Here is a 17,854-nt window from a genome sequence, read left to right on the forward strand (position 1 = left end):
TGCACAAACTAAAATGAAAATTCAAAACCACTTAAATCAGAAAACAAAGGAATTTTAAAGGAGCTGTTCCGGATAATATTTGAATTACAGTCAAATCAAAGCAGAGGGATCAAGCCAATCTATGGTACTACTGATAGCTACAGGTACCAACTCATGCCTCACTATAGGTTTTTTTAGAATACAAAATTAGGAAGGGCCACAAGACAGCTTCCAGTTGTAAGATGACCGAGTTGATACTGTTTGGATGCCAAAGACTTATAAGCTTTGCCTGCTGAGAAGGGGATTCCCTCTCCTGCCCTCCAACCGGACTGAGACCTCAATATAAGAATTCAGTCATCAAATTTTCTAATAAACATCAAATATCCCACAGGTTTATCTTTTTCATTTGATGCATTCATTTCTGTACATCTGATATTTTTGGTAAAATATAGCCTCTCCCTCTAGCCCAAAGAAAATGTTAGTACTCTTAAGTATTTTCTTCCTTTCTTTTTTTTTTTTTTTTTTTTTGGCTGGGGGCATGGAAGGACCACAGGGGGGCCAGAAAAGGGGAGAAGTTGAGGAAGGAAGGGAAGGGTATATCAGGCTTTTGGTTTGGAAGAAATTCATTATTTGGATGAAAATCCAAGGGCAGATAATAATGTGCTAAAATTCAAATAACTGTTCAAGAAAAATTTAGTTTAATAATATAATACATATTACATATACATATCCCTTGTCTCTTTTCAAAACAGAATTTCAAAGGGCTGCTATTCACTTTGCTTAGTATAGTACACAAAAATCCTCTTAATGGGAAAATAGTTCTTACTCCTGGTATTTTAAGTGATATTTTCCTTACTCTTTATCACTAAAACAAGAACATAACAGTCTAAATGTAGCATTTAGCATTCATTACTAGTGACAGCCAACTATGGATCCTAATAATCCAATACAAATTTCTTTGCTTTTGAGTGATCACATAAAATTTAAGATGAAGTATTCAAAGTTAACTGTTATTTCTTTTTTAAAAATGCAAATTTCCCATTAAAAATGTTTTTGAAGTAACTAAAAGGCTGTTTTAAGAATACTTTGTTAAATCCAATATAGCTAAAAATACAAACTTAAAAGTCTTTTCAGCAGAATGTACTCAACCAACCAAAGCTGGAATTAAAAAAACAAAAACAAAAACAAAACCAAAAGCTGCTCTATTTTTAAATACAAGATTATCTGGGGACACAAAAATGATCATACTGAAATTTAATTTAGGTAATGTCAGAGGAGCAGGAAGGAATAAATGAATGAAGGCAAATTAAGGATGGATATCATAGCAAAGTAATGCTATAATAAGAGGCACCGTTTTATACCCCTGGTATTCTGCTTACACTGTTCTTCAGTCTGACAGTTCTGCACCAATAAACCCTTGTGGATGTGGATTAAGGACAGAAGTTTGGGGGAAGAGGAAAAGTGGGCCACATGTACTGCTGCCACTTGGATTCTTCTTTCAATGGGAAAAAACAGTCTGAGACAACAGCTCACTACAAAAACCTTAGGGACAGACTGGGCAATTATTGTCTAACACATAAAGAGGTTGGAGGATTTAAGTTGGGGAATGTTTAAATTACTGATGCAGTGCTCTCACTTTCAACAACAAAAAAAAATTTTCAGTGGAGCTTTAAAAGATTTTCTATGTGGATTCCCTTAAAAAAAAAAAAAAAAAAGAAAAGAAAAGAGGAGAGGTGACAAATAGTATTAACTTCCTTAGAATATATTTTCAAAAATTACATGATCCTTCCTTCTCTAGTAGGGGATCAGTAACGTTAACTGTATCCTCTTTGGTAAAAAGGACCTATGTGCATATTAACAACTCCACTTGTTCTTGTAAAAAACTCTCCCAAATGGAACACAAATATACCTTGCTTACTAGGCTGGATGTCTCTTAACACCATTTCTAATCAGTGATTTGTTCAATAATTAATTTGTCGAGTCCCATGACTTGATTACAATGATATTAGCCTCTTTTCCCTTTATATACAAAGTTAAAAGAGGCTGAGAGAGTACAAAGAAATGTATGACAGGTATATGAAAGCAATAATGAGTTTCTTAAAACACACTATTGTAAAAGCTAAGAGACTAATCAGTTTAAAGAAATGACTTTTCACTATCTTTACACTTTATAAGGCTTTAGCAGTTAACTTTAGACACATCTGTCCGCACAGTATTATGAACTCATAAACAATCTAAATGGTTTCACAATCAGAAAAGGCTACTAATTCCCCCAAACCAAAACAGAGTAAAGCACAAGTCTTTGGCTCTCCTTTAAAGAAAATAGCAGGCTACCATTCTTAATCAGACCTTTGTTTGCCTACCAGTAGGGCAATACCACATTTGTGCATCACTGAGTAATAACACCATTAGAAAAGGCAACTTCACAGAAGTTATTGGCTAAGCGAATTCATTTGAATGCTCTGTTTTGAGGCAGCAAGCTGTCACTGTTGCACGATTGGGGAGGGTGGTGGGTAGCCAAGGGTATAAGCAGAATGGAAAATTGACAAAAAGAAACCAGGTAGCTAAGGAATTATTTTGGGGGTTATTAAGCACAGTGCTGCAAAATTTGAGATGTTTTTAGAATTCCTATTCTGTAATGTGATGGGCTTTAAATAAATAATAAAGTGGCAAGTGAGAATCATATATAATTCCTTTCTTCTGGGAAATAAATGAAATGAGGAAGTGTGGGAAAATACCAAGTAAGGAATAGAGGATGGATAAAGTGAGGAAGAAGAATCACCCCCACAATACTCGGTCAAATATATTTCTGCTTCCCTATTCTCCAGCTTCTCATCTGGTGCTGGCCTCAGAGACAGGGTTGTGTCTCTGTCAAACATTTCTCTAAGTGCAGGCTTTGGACAAGCTCTCCCTTTAACCAGGAAGTCACAAGGAATGAACTCAGACATTTCATCATTTCATTTTCTTTAAAGGCACATAAGGAAGGAAATCTACAGACTGACTGTTCATAAGTGATGGATTGACTCTAAAAATGTTAAAGTAAATTGCTTATTTAAGAAGGGCAATCAGATCTAAAAATCACCTTCCAAAAAACTGTGAAAAATTCTGAAGGAACATTCTTAGTTTAACATCCCCTACCACAAATTATCCTAGTGCAATGCTTTTAAAATCTTGCCTTTAAACCACTCACCTATAATTGCATCTCTCTAGCTTTTTCTAAAACTGTTGGGGCAAAAAAGCCATGCTTTAGGTTTTATGCCATAAATTTTACTTTACTGGTACATGAGTAAGCCAACTTCTCATTAACCTGACTGCATAAACAGAAAAAGGAAATGAATGTTTTTGATAGCTCAAAGAAATAATAATTCAGAAAAAAAAAATCATTTTTCTAAGGAACTATGGTGTCAATCAACAGTTCTTACAGTGGAGGTATGATCGTATTTACAGAGTTTGTCAACTTCCCAGGAAGCTTAATCACGGGAAGAGATTATAAAGTAGTATTCAGAAGAATTTAAATTTTCTAAAAAAGTGTAAATTTTGTAAACTCTATTTCTAACCTGACTGGTTTCACTTGCAAACTTTCTCCAAGGAAATATGGAAACGACAACCAGAAATTTAAAACTAATCCAAGTAAGTAATGGCGAAAAAAATCAATGCCTTTTGCAGATATTAACAAAAACTAGTTTGAGAACCAAGTAGATTATGTCCAAAGAGGACATTCACCTGACCAAGTTACTTGCAACAAGGACAATGTACAAAGTGCAGCATGAATACAATGGGGGGGTGGGGGGGTTGGGAGGGCAATAGAACCACCATATACAATATTTTGGATACTGTTTTGCTGCTGTACACAGAGAAAAAAGTAGATAGATTTGGAGTGAACAAGTTATAAGCATCGTTTTAATGACCATCTACCTACCTAAAGTTTTCTCTGAAATATGAAAATAGGGAATCAGAAGCAGTAAATACATGTAATAACTCTTGAGATTATTTTTTCAAAATTACATATTTAAAAATAAAAACAAGGTGGCTACAAAATTCAAACAATTTTTTTTTGGTTTATCCATATAGATGTATAGTGTAAATTCAATCTAGTTGGAAAATGCTTTTCTATTCTTAAAAAATTTGTTTTAAAATTTTAAAGAATGTCTCGAAGGAAAAAAGATAAAAATAAGCTAGTGAGGGCTGCACTAGCAGTAGACCTCACTATTTTTTCCCCTCAAAGAAACCTCCATATGGATCTTTGCCTTTGTTCTGTGCTGCTACACAATCAAGGTCCCTAAAACTTCTACAGAGCTGCTTCTACCATAGGAATGCACCATAACTTATAAAATTAATCATCTTGCCTCTCGAATGAAAGAATTGTCTAACATATCCAAATGAAAAAAGGGATTTGTCCAAATCATTCTCTGATGAAAGATCTACACATTGCCTTTTGGATGTATGGAAAAATGAAGTGTTGAAAACTTGAGAATCCATCAGGGATACAGAAGCTTTTTCTTCTCCCCATGGAAAATAGGTATTAAAAGAAGAATAATTTAGGGGCTTAATTACTCTAAAGTCAAAGTTCAAAAGGTCAGAAAATGAGAATTTTTAAGTGAGTAAAAAGAAAAATGTGGCTATTAAGTGGAAAAAAAAAAAAGGTCTAGTTTTTGTTCAAGTTCAGTGCTTCTACCTCCCAATCGGACATTTGATCGCAACAGCTGCGCTCATGCGAAAAAATCCTTAAAACATACTTAATATATATACAGATATAACTATGTATATGTGTATATATATATAATATATATAAATTTTTATTTAAATAAAAAAGAAAGCTCGAATCCCAAGCCAATATGTGTATATCAAATCCTTGACCAGCCAGGTCTGTAGGGCATAATCAAATTCAATGTGAAATAGTATATAAATGCGGTGCCTTGACTGGGCAAATTAAATAATTGCTACTCAAAAGAGTGTTCTGTTTGGACTCTCCTACTGGTAGGCAATGGCAGGACTGTATCACCTTCCCCTCCCACCCCCCCCTTAATTAACAGTATGATGGACAAAAAGCTTAGCCCAAGGTTGCTATGACCTTTAGCAGGAGTTAAGGGTTAAGAAAAATAAAATAAACAAGAAAAATATTAACTCTTGCTTTTACCCAACCAAAGCAATGCAGTAACTTATTACATAACCAGTGCTTTCTGATTTAGTAGTCTAATACAGAAAAGGAAACAAATCAGGCCAAGAGAGGGCAATAGGCAGGAAGAAAAGGTGACTTCCATCAATTTATCCCCACCAAACATCAGATTTAGAGGCTTTCGGCTCAGGGTAGACATAAAATATCAGAATATGTGCAGCATTAATTAAATTTTGGCAAGAAAAATTCTTCATTCCTTTCAATGGCTTTGTAAAGTATAATTTAAAAAAATTGTGGTCAGTGAAGAGTCACTAACCCTGATTTTCAAGTATTAATAACTACCTATTTTTGATAACTGTCCTGGGGAGAAGGGGGGGGGGAGGGGGGAAGAGAAGAACAGATGCTTAAACCATTCAGAATGTCATCAAATGCCAGACAGTTTGTTTTCTTTAGTCCTTGAAAATAAGAGCTTTCAATGTCTCAGGTAGTACTATGTTCTCAGGACATAAGACACCTAAAAGGGAAGTAGTTACTGAATTATTTCAGTTAAGATTGGAAGTTATACATTCTATCACATAAGATGTGTGGCTCCTGAATATACTATGATTTCCACTGGAATTTAGAAGCCAACAAGAGCTTCAAATATTTAGCCACTATTTTAGCATTCGCAACAAGAATCTTTAACCTAGTTAACTGAAAAAGCATATTCTGTGCTTTCAGTGCTAAACTATAAATGGCTTTTATCATAACCTGGCTTAGTGTTTTAGAAGGCAAATCAGTATTCTAATTATATTATGGAGTAAGTTGGTATTGGTGATTAACAATGATGGAGCTGTTTAATTTGTTAATGATAGATCCCTTCTAAGGGTTTAAAAAAAAAAAACATAAGACTTGCTTACATGAATGGCTTTAAATACAGATTAAAAAAAAAAAAAAAGTATTACTAACCACCATTAAAACAAACATTTGTTTTGTTTAAAAAAAAAAGTTTACTGCACATTTTCTGACATTACAGTCAGTAACTGATTTTTTTACTTCTGAAGCACCTTAAAAATTCACACAGGAAATCCAGGTGCATTTTTGTTTGGGGGAAGTAGGTGGAGTAGAGGGTGAAGGGGGAGGAAAGGGAAGACAGAGGGGCAAGTTAGAGAAGGATATGGGTAAGAAGTATACACTGGGTATGTAATAATACCAAAATAAAAGAAAAACCTACTTCATTAAGATCATACAATTAATCAAACAGAGTATATATATAATATCTTCTTCTTCTTTTTTTTTTTTTTAAAGCCCTGGATCCAAGGCGTCCAAAGTTATTAAAATAAAGTTCATTCACAGAACAAAAACAAATTTAATCTGAATTGCTTGCAGATACTGCTTATTTTCATTTTTTTTAATTAAAAAACGCATTAATGTGAACTATGTGCAGGTTTTGTTTTCAGTAGTGGTGTTTGTGCACATTGTCTTCGAGCCTGCTGCTGTTCCTGGGTTTCTCTCATCACCCTTGGAGCAGAAGATCTAGAAGTTATGAACACCACTCCTGCCCTTCTCTTCTCCACAAACTGAACGTGGGAAGAAAGGGGCTCTTCTCTCTTGTTAGGGAGCAGAGCTGGGCGTGACTCCCGTCCTCGGAGAGTCATTGTTATCTCCTCCTCCCTCAGGATCCTCAGCCAGGGTCAAAGAGGATGTCTTGTTTGACAGGAGGCTGATGTTCTCTTGTGATAAGGATGATCCATTCGGCACCTCACTGCTAAGATCAGAAAGATGGAATGGATAATGTAACAAAATGAGGAGAGAACAAGAAAAATGGTTATTTAACTACAAAAAGAACAAAATTATCAAGAGGTGACATGCATAAAGCTTTTCCCCCTCCACTGAAAACAGAAAAAAAAAGAACCTATACTTAAGTGTTGTGAAATTGCATTCTTGACAGTCATTATGCATTTGTTTTAGACGTTATATCAAATTCTATGATGAAATTATTTCTTCTACCAACTAAAGAACTCCCAATATTATTTGATGACATGAAGTGTTAAAGCTAAATCTTATTTTCAAATACAGAGACGGTCAAAATTATGGCATTTAAAAACTAACACTGTGAATAGCTGGGTATGGTGGAAACTTGACAACAGACATAGTGGAATTTCCTTAATTAGCACAATTCATTTTAAAATCAGGAAGGATCAGGAGTGAACAAAACTTATAGCAGCTCTGAAAGAGAAGTTCTGGAAAAAAAAAAAAACCTAAAGTTTATCTTTTTTCATCTGAAGTACAGATTCAAAATTATTAAAATTCAAGCTGACAAGATCTTAAAATAGCTCTTAAATTTTAGCATAATCCAAAATAATTAATCTTCCTCCAGGTACTACATAGAAGAACAGAGAAATGCTCATTTCTTTACCTGAATGTCAAGGCAAGGTCCTCAGTTGGTACCTTGTTTTGTGGTTCTGCCTGTCCATTTTCTGCTTGCTTACTGGAACCCAATTTATTTTTCATGTCCAGAGAAGATTGATTCTCCTTTTAAAGAAGAAGAAATAAACAATGATCTCTCAATTATCGAAGGTAATGTACAAGTGATAGAATAGATAATACAGAACCATAGATATTCCAATTATTATTCTTTAGTTTAGAAATACAGACTCAAAAACAAAGTTAGATTAACTGTAATCCAAGTCCAGTTCTTACCCATTCCCAGTGAACCAATCTAAATCCTGAGACCATCTGGGTAATAAATGGCAGTAGCCTTCGAGGCAAAATGGCTAATTTTACTTATAAAATAGGAGGTAACTATTAACAACAAAATGTCCTTTTCACATATGAAAATAAATTCTACTAACTTGAAGAGCTCAAGAAAACTAATCTATCAATTAAGATTACAAATTTCTTTAAAAGGGAGAAAAGAACCACAATACAAAACCCAAGAATATCAATACTAGCTATAAAACCCCACAAACTGGTATTCTTTGGAACAAATGAGTAAAGAACAGAGCACATTCAAGGAAAAACAACATTGAAAAGTTGCAGGATTATAGCTTTGATTAATTATACTATTTCTATAGTGATTCACTGAAACGTATGTCTCCCAATTTGGCTCTCAATTTAAAAAGGGTCCTCAGTAGTTTTCCTTAAGGCAGTATATGAAGAACATACAAAGAGAAAGCTAATTTTTTATGAACTCAATGTGATCCTCCTTCTATGACTCAATAGATCTCTGATTACAGCAATTATTCAACTCACTTACCAGGCTCAGCTCCCGAGTTCTTTTCCCAATTTCCCTCTCCACCTGGTGTAGCTCCAAGCTCAACTGCTCACTTGACACCATTCCGGGCCACTTGGGGGGTGGTGGTGGAGGCTGAGGAGGGGGCTGGCCTGCCAGAGTGTTGGTTTCCCTCTGCAACAGCAGCCTGTTACTAACAGCCTAAATGCACAAAGCCAAGCAAACGTACAATTGAGTACTCATGCCATGCACAAAAAGTGAACAGGAAATAAGGGAGATTACTGCTTTAAGAGAATAATGACCTAAATATTTTTCTAACAAAAATGATGCCATTAAAAAGCACTGTATGAATTATTATAGTATGGAAGTATTGAATATTTTGTTTTCTTTCCCCAAAACTTATTAAGAAAAAAGGACTTAGGTCATCCATATTTGAGTTGATTGATTTACCACTTCCAACCCATTTTGAATTTTGGAATCCAAAAATTTTTTGCTGGGATTCTAAGCTCATAATCTTTTCAATGGAAATTAATTACTTAATGTAATGGTAAAGAGGTTTAGGTAAAATGATCGAGGTGACTATCATTCAGCAAAATCATAAAGGTCCTGAATATCAGACAAAAAACTGACAAGCTATTGCTATATATACAAATATATCCCAGATGCCATGAAGTCTAAATGCCAGCCCAATAGTAAAAAGGAAGACATGAAATTATAAACAAACAAAACTCTAATAATTCTTCCTAATAATAAAAATAAGGGCCACTATTAGTCATTATTGTCTCCAAAGAAAACAATCATTTTTCCTGAAGGAAAATAACATTTTAGTATTCACATTTAATGTTCTAATGATTTTCTCAAAAGGACGCAATTATATCTAAAGGATGATAACAAATTTTAACACAATAAGATTTAATTAATCTTCATCTATGCTCCCACAAGAATGTAATCAATATTGTTACATTTGATATTCAAAATTGCAACCAAAATTATAAAATAAATCAAGTTGTCTTTTGAAAATTATTTTATTCCAAAATCTCTCTCTCTCTCATACACACACACATACACACACACACACCCCTCCCTATATGTGGAAGTGGATATTTCTTAAATTTTGATTTCTTTAAAAAATCCAATTCAACAAATTATCAAGTACCTACTATGGGAAAGGCATTATACTAGGTCTGGGTATAAAAACATAAAAGTCCCTGCTTTCAAAGGAGTTTACATTTACACAGATAAAGGAATATATATTGGGTAAAGCACAGGGGCAGGTGGAGTACAGAGTTCAGGAAATGAAAAGCAGGCCTTTTTAGCTAAAATATAGAATATTCAAAGAAGATGAATGTGAGCACAGGTACTTTTTCAGTTTCCATTTTTCAAAGAACATTATTTATGGAATTAATTACAAATGATGCTAAGTTCAGAAAAAAAGAATTCAAATCAACACGTAAAAAGAGTACTTTATACATAATAGACACTTAAATGTTGGTGAATGACATTAATGAATAAAATTAAGCTAAGAGCATTTGTTTATAATTACAGAATTATAATTATAATTCTGAAAGATTGTTAACAGGTACATAGAGCACCTACTGCTTAATATTAACAAAAATGTCTTCTAGATATGGAATTTAGTTATATATGGAGTTTTCAGAAAGATACATTTAAAATATTCATATAAAATTAGTTCATTCTTGGTAGCAGCCATTTTTCTTGTGGCAAGGAACTAGAAACTGAATGGATGCCCATCAGTTGGAGAATGGCTGAATAAACTGTAGTATATGAATGTTATGGAACATTATTTTTCTGTAAGAAACAACCAGCAGGATGATTTCAGAGAGGCCTAGAGAGACTTATGTGAACTGATGCTGAGTAAACTGAGTAGAACCAGGGGATCATTGTAGAGAACAAGATTATGTGATGATGAATTCTGATGGAACTTGACCTTTTCAATGGTGAGGTGATTCAGGCCAATTCCAATAGTCTTCTAATTGAGAGAGCCACCTGTACTCAGAGAGAGGACTAGGGGGACTGAATGTGAATCACAACATAATATTTTCATGTTTTTTGTTCTTTCTCTCTTGTGTAGCATGATAAACGTGGAAATATGTTAGAATTGCACACATTTAACCTATATTGCTGTCTAGGGAAGGGGAGAGAAGTGGAGGGAGGGAGAAAAATTTGGAACACAAGATCTTGCAAAGGTGAATGTTGAAACTACCTTTGCTATTATTATAAAAAAAAAAAAAAATGCTTAACAACCCTGCCCAAATTTAAACAGAAAATTTTATAACTAAAATACGGCACATAAAAATTAGTTTCTGTAGTGTTATCAAGTTTTTCTCAAATCTCTTGTAGGTACTTCAAACTCAACCGCCAAAAAAGCAAATCCATGCTTAGTCTGGTACCTCAAGTCCTCGAAGCTGGGTGTGCTGGTTAATCTGGTGGTTCAGCTGCTGCAACTCTAGTCTCAGCTGTTCTCTCTCAGCAGAGGGTAAGGGCTTCCCATGGCTGGCCACTTCTGACATGGACAATCTCTCCCTTTGATGGAAAAGCAATATAAGGGACTGAAGTGCAACTACTGTAGCCACAATAACTGGATGGCAAGAGAAAACCCAAGAATCCATAGCAACCTTTGTGCATACTTTTTGACCCAGCAATATCTAGGTCTGCATCCCCAAAAGAGCAAAGAAAAAGGACTCATAAGTACAAACATATTTATAGTAGTTATTTTTGTGGAGGCAAAGAATGAGAAATCAAGGGGATGTTCATCAACCGGGGAGTGGCTGAACAAGCAGTGGTATTTGATTGTGATGGATAACAGTTTGTTGTGCTATAAGAAATTACAAAGGAGATGATTTCAGAAAAAAACATAGTAAAACCTGTATAAACTGATGCAAAGTGAGAAGTACCAGGAAGTTATTGTGCTGAGGAACAGCAATATTGTAATGATCAACTGTGAAAGAATTGACAACTATGATCAGTTAAAGGATCTGAGGTAATTCCAAATGATTCACAAAGAAAAAATGCTATCCATCTCCAGAGATAATTGATATACTCTTGAGTGTATAGTGAAGTATGATTTTTGTACTATTTTACATTTCTAAAAATGACTAATATGGAAATACATTTTGCATGACTGCATATATATATAGTGTTACATTGTTTGCCTTCTCAATGGATGGGGGAGGGAGAGAATTTGGAACTCAAAATTTTAAAAGGAAAAAATAGTAAAAATAATCATCATGAAGAAAAGGAAAAACAATCCATGCCTCATCCACTCCCTCCACAAAGACAGACAGACAGACATACCTTTCAGTGAAGTGTCCCTGAGAAGGCATAGTTTGGTGAGGGGAATATGGAGAACCTCCCCAGCCACCATGAGCTCCATATGGACTGTAATCTTTAAGAGAAAGAGGGATTTAGGGAATATCCAATTCACACTGGCTTGTTTTCCTTAAACTAGAAGTTATTAGTTCCTAGACAACCTCAAAAGTATAGTAACACTTTTCTAAAACTCTGATACATTAAACATTGACAGACTAAGAATACTTCAGTACTAAATGAAAAAGCCAAAAATTATTTCATCTCACTCTTGGTAAATTTGGAAACACTCACCAGAAATGCTGATTGATTTAGTGGAAGCCCCCTGAGCTGCCAGAGCCTGCATTGGGCCAGAACCCTGATACATGGTTTTGGAAGTTCGAGATATGGCACCAAACCGAGACACTGTGGGTCGATCACCAAATGGGATGAGGTCATCATCACTGGTTTCTGCTACCCTTCGCTGAAGCTCCAGCCTCTGGTCTCTGACACTTTTACTATCCACATTCTGATAGAGACAAGTGAAAAAGAAAAAGCTCAGTCCCATCTTAATTTTTTTCTACTATAATGCTTCTTACCTCTAAAGACTAAAAAAATACTATGATAAAATTAAAAAAGATAAGAGTATAAGGATTCTGAAGTGTTCTAATTCAACACAGCATTACTGAATGGTAGAGTAGAAAGGTCCTTCTGGATCCTCTAGTCAAAATTTTTTTTTAAGTGTGTGGTCCATGAGTTTGCTTGTCTTATATTTTGATTAATTATATTTCAAAATAGCTGGTTTTGTTATATTTTGTGCATTTAAAAACATTATGAGAAGGTATCTATGACACAAAAAGGGCCAACAACCTCTGCTTGCAGTCCATAGCCTAGGATGTTTTCCAAGACTTAATGATTAAAAAGTCCATGAGCTAAATCCTGAAGAATACATTTCTTGCCTAGAAGAGCTTCAAGGATAGAGTAGGGTGGTAAATGCTTGTATGGCCAGTTTAAAGATAAGAGGGAGACATATTTCCATGAACATAATTACATTATTATCACCTTCTTCTCCCTCTCTTTCTCATTAGGAACTAGCACAAAATCTGCATAAATGATTGTAGACTTAATGACAAGATCTTTCCAAAAATCAGCTCCTTCACTTTTCATTACATACAAACTCAAGTAGATTAATTCTCTACTTCCCACTTTTGATCATATGCTAGCATTGAAAAAAACAAAACACAAAGTTGGAAAAGAACTTACCAGTTCAATCCTCTATCCTCAGAGATGTTAAAATGTAATTGGGAAATATTTAACAAAATAAATGATCCAACACAGATAATATTAATTTGTGATTTTCTAGGTCAATAAGATCTGTTGGGATTAAGATCTTATTTGAGTGTGACATACCACTGTCCAAATGATACGATGCATTCCACTACCATATGCCGAACAGTGGATGTATAGCTTCTTCTTCAATATACCTCATAACAGGGAACTCTTCCCGCTCAAATTATGAAAAAAGTTATCCCCCACTGGTCCTAGTTTCTTTCTCCAAATATAAAAATAAACCTAATTTCTCTTTTCACATAACAAGCCTTCAAAGCAGAACAAAAAATTAGTATTCAGACTTCAGGCAGAAATTGCTCTAAACACTGTGGGACAACTAATGGATTACCACTGCTCCTAACTATTAATTATACCAGCAATATTATTTGTACTTAAAAACTATTTTTAAATTTAAGAGTATAATATATAATAAATATGGTTTTTGATCAAAGACATCACAGCGAGCTGTGGTTGAGGCAGAGGTTGACATCGAACAGCAGGAGAGCAGAAACAAAGTGGGGCAATCAGGGTTCTAGGTGGCAAATTCTAAAGTTAGGTCCATTTTGAATTTACCTTTAAAAACTCAGGCTCTCCCCAAATGAAAAGATGCCTGGCAGGGGCAGAGGCCAGAGCCTACTGAAAGGACAGGATTGTACCTACCGTCATGTCCACACCACCAGGGACAACAGCATCTTTGGGTTTTGCATCTTTGGTCCCAATGTAGGAGCCGATGGTGTCGCATGACCAAGGGGAATATTGGCTGTAATCATTCCCTTTGTATTTTCCAGCAACTTTCAGGTCATCATCCAAATACTGTAAATGGACAGGACAAAACTGAGTGATCAGGACAAAGATGAAACAAGAACATTTTCAAATAATATTTTGTTGTATGTAGTTATCTATATTTATCAGAATAAAAATGACAGTTTCTTGGTTTTTGTACCCCCAGTCTTACCACAGTGCTTGGCACATAGAAAGCCCTTAAAAATCCATGTTCATTTTGTAACCAATCTAGAAAGATTAGATAAAGAGAATGGATTGGAAAGGGGACAGTATAAAATGACAACAAGAATATGACGTAAGAGATAGCCAAGTGAGAGAGAAAGGAAGAAACATGTCAGAGAGATGATCAGAAAGAAGGAAGATAAGAGTAGAGTCAGAGATGATTCTGATTGAAACAATGACATTGTTCTTAAGAATGTGAGAGCAAAAAAAATAAAAAAAAAATAAAAAAAATGTGAGAGCAAGGGTGGAGATCACAACTAAAGGGGAAAAAACCCAGCGAATTCCATTTTGAACATGTTGAATATGAAATATCTGGGACCTTCAGATGGAGCTATCAGGGAATGGAACTCAGAGAAGAGATGAAGATGGGCTACACAGAAATGACAGCCAATTGTACAAAATCAGAACTAGGAGAACTGATGAGGTCACCAAGAGAGAGTGCACAGAGTCAAGAGTCCTGGGGATAGAATCTGTTTGGAGTACTTAAAGCACAGAGGGTAAAGCCCCTTTCCTCTCCTTCTCCCTCTTGATCCCATCTCAGAAGCCTCAGCCTCCTTCATGTCTGGGATTCTTCACCCCCACCTTTCCTTTCCTTGCTTCCATCTGCCGTCCCTTGTTCCTGAGGCTGATGCTCCCAAACGTACTCTAACATACTGGTTTGCACCTCGTCTCCTCCACTAGACGGAGAGGTCTTTAAGAGCAGAGTTCTTTAAGTACAGAGGCATGGAAGAACTGCTTTCTGACTTAACCAGGAGACCTCCCAGGAGGAGGAAAGTGTTAGGAAAAAGGAGAGGTCAGTTTAGTGGAAGTCAACAAGGGCAAGGACTAAAAATGAACCACAGAATGGAATAATTAAGACAGTATCAATGACCTTGAAGAAAGCTGTTTAGCAAATAGTGTAATTAGAAGCAAAATATTACAAGTGAAAGATATGCAAAATAGGTGAGAGATTTCATTTCCTTCTAAACCTTTTTCTTAGCTAAAGTCAAGATAGATCACCCAAAGAGTTGTGTGGGGTAGTGAAAAAAGCCCTGGGTTCTAGTCCAACTCTGCCTGTAACTCCTTGTCCTACTTGGGACAAATTACTCAGATACGTTATTCTTTTGGGTCGCAATGTCTTCATCTATAAAATGATGGAGCTATAGTAAATAAAATTGTTCTTCTTTTAATAGTAACTTTCAAGGACCATAAATGACAGCTTGGTCATTGGTCTTAAGATTTACAGGGAGTGAATATCAAACAAAATGTCTATAGGACAGCTCCGAGTAAGGCCTCTGTGTAAGTGTCTAGAGTCAGGTCACTAAAGCAAAGTTTGAGTTGGAAAATGTATTTCTCAGCAGAAAGAGGTTAGCAGCTAAGACATTAACCTCCTCAACTATTTAAAAAAAACAAACAAACCAAAAAACAAAGTTTTTAGTGCCAAGGTATATAGTACTGCTAAATGGTGTGAAGGAGGGGGTTTTCATCAATGAAAGGTATTTCTGTTTCTCTGTCAGTACACTGCAATCTAAGGAGCCCTGGATATTTCCAATTGCTACTGAAAGCTCCAAGAGATGTTGTTGCCTCCCTCCTTCAGCTCTTCTCTGGGGATCCCTCATGCAGCAGTGTGTAGATAGTATACACAGATGGCCTCTGCTGCCCCTGGCTTACACTGCTCCTCCTGTGTCTCATCTTCCTTTTTCTTCCATTTTCTATTTTCTTCTCATATCATCAGAGGATGAACCAATCCTGATGCACCTCACCATCATTCTGAAGTCCTTTCCTCTTTTTGCTTTAAAGTTTCTAGAGACTGAGGGATATTGGAGCTGGGCTTTACTCTTTGCACACAAGTGCTGATTTATTTTTAAAATTGTTTTAAGGATGTCCTGGAGGTAAGATGCTGACTTCTAAATGACTAATATAATCTTGAACTGCAATTATAATTGCTAAACTGTAAACGAATATGTCAATCTCATAATCAGTAAGTAGAAGAGCTGATTCCCAGGCAACAGAGCCCTAAGATGGAGTACTCCTCCCTTAGTAACCCACTTCTAGGAGGAAATCAAGAACAGAACATCAGCCTTCATTTAAAAAATGAATTTTGTAGAATATAGCAGTATTCCAGCATGCTTTCCATTGCTGCTGTTATTAAGGAGAGAAAAAAAACTATTATCGTGTGGATTTACAGAAGAAAATATAAACTATTTTAACTTTACTAATTTGTTTAATCTGTACATTTGGAAAACTATAGTTAAGTCATTCCTCATTAATCCAAACAGAGAGCTAGATATATTTACTTTTCTTGTCTTGAGTAGGCCAACTCTCCGCTTCATCTTATTCATTACTGGTAATTTATCTAAGTAATCTTATTTAATTTTAACACAAGACAAATCAAAATATCACTCATTTTTAAATGCAACTGAAAAACTGCTAAATGAATAGTCACAATTTGCTTTTAAATAGACACTGAAAATTCAAGATCACAATGCTTGCTTACTTCCTCTGGATGGAATGAATGGGGCAAGGTTGGTGAAGGTGCAAAAGGAGGTGGGGAGATAACTTTCCTCTCTTCTAGTTGGGCCATGATTTCCTTCCGCCTCCGATGTAGCTCATCTAGACTAGGGTGAGCCTGGAGAGGAGGTGGTAGTCTGCTGTAAGGCTCCTAAAAATGAAATGAAACATTTAGAAATGATGTTAAAAACTCACTGAATAATTTAATGTGTATTTAAATAGTTAATACGTTTGGCACATTCACGTTATAATATGTTTTAAATGATTCTTCCTTTCCAGCTCCAAATATGTAATCTAAAGACATTTGATGTCCAAAATTTAAAGCCAACCAAAAAATCTGTCCAAACCCTCAAGAGTAGCAGGATACCTGAAAACCAGGTAGCATCACTCTTCAATTAGGTTGAAAATTTTTTTACAATTGAAAATTTAAGAAAATAGGATGTGGCCAAAAGACAAAGAAAGAAAAAGAAAAAAGAAAACATGGCTTCATCTTTAATAGCAAATTAAATTATTAAAATATGAAATGAAAAACAAAATCTAGAAATAAAGCCTTTGCACATATTTCAAAAGCTAGATGAGGTAGCTAAGTGGCAGTGCTAGGTACCTATTCAAAAGGTTAAAGAGCCATTTTAATAGACCAATTCATGAAAATAGCAATTTTTAAAAACTGGCATACTCTGATATACGGAGGTCTTATCTGACTTGGATGTGGACCCACTGGATAATAACCCTCTATTTGCTGGTATCTCTCTCTGGACTCTGGTACATAAGGTGAAACAGTTGCAGGTGGAATCTCAATGGGTACTGGGCTTTCTTGGAAAATCTCCTCTCGTGGATAAGACGGAGTAGAGTATACACGACGACCATCATAATGTGGTGGGTACATGGGTGAGTACTGTTGGGGTTGAGTCCCATACTGGGAGTTTACTACACGATCCTGGAGGTAGGGTGGGTAATGATCCAAATATGGAGGGCCAGGTTCAGGAGCAGATGGTGGAGGCCGGACAAAGCGGGAGACACATTGTGGGGTTGGAGTATAGTACATCCCTGTAAAGATAAAACAATCACCAAAACCAATACTTGTCAGCAATTTTTAACCAATCATGATTATTAATTTACTCTTTGCATTATAAAAACAAACTGACAGTAAGATCAATTCATTAAGATGAGGGAAGAAAATAATGACCTTGAAAGCAACAGCAAAACTTTTGAGCATTCTCCCATTTACCACTGCTCTTTCCCCTAAGCCACTTCAGGGTGGGCTGTACCAGACAAAACTGGTGTGCTCCTCCCCAAGAAGATAATACCAAATGTTCCTCCCTTTCCTACTCCTGCCCCAAATTTTAGTCTAGGCAAAAAGGTTTATAATGTAACAAAATAAAAATTCATTTAAAGGTTATTTCATATTTATCTTA

General features: G+C 35.5%; 1 protein-coding gene across 4 annotated transcripts in view; it reads right to left on the reverse strand.

Moving 5' to 3' along the window:
* Nucleotides 1–466: 466 nt before the first annotated feature.
* RC3H1 (ring finger and CCCH-type domains 1) overlaps nt 467–17,854 on the reverse strand; it is a 71,183-nt gene continuing 53,795 nt past the window's right edge. For 3 of the 4 annotated variants that reach the window (XM_031936919.1, XM_031936921.1, XM_031936918.1), the window contains exons 12-20: nt 17,116–17,486; nt 16,426–16,590; nt 13,605–13,757; nt 11,931–12,144; nt 11,625–11,715; nt 10,721–10,853; nt 8,334–8,510; nt 7,494–7,609; nt 467–6,842 (exon numbers count right to left, since the gene is read on the reverse strand). In XM_031936919.1, coding sequence (XP_031792779.1) covers nt 6,689–6,842; nt 7,494–7,609; nt 8,334–8,510; nt 10,721–10,853; nt 11,625–11,715; nt 11,931–12,144; nt 13,605–13,757; nt 16,426–16,590; nt 17,116–17,486 — 1,574 coding nt within the window. In that variant the 3' untranslated portion in view covers nt 467–6,688. The remainder of the gene's footprint in view (nt 6,843–7,493; nt 7,610–8,333; nt 8,511–10,720; nt 10,854–11,624; nt 11,716–11,930; nt 12,145–13,604; nt 13,758–16,425; nt 16,591–17,115; nt 17,487–17,854) is intronic. The other variant, XM_031936920.1, reaches the window with a different exon arrangement.

This window comes from Sarcophilus harrisii, chromosome 4 (assembly GCF_902635505.1).
Source record: "Sarcophilus harrisii chromosome 4, mSarHar1.11, whole genome shotgun sequence".
NCBI lineage: Eukaryota > Metazoa > Chordata > Mammalia > Dasyuromorphia > Dasyuridae > Sarcophilus > Sarcophilus harrisii.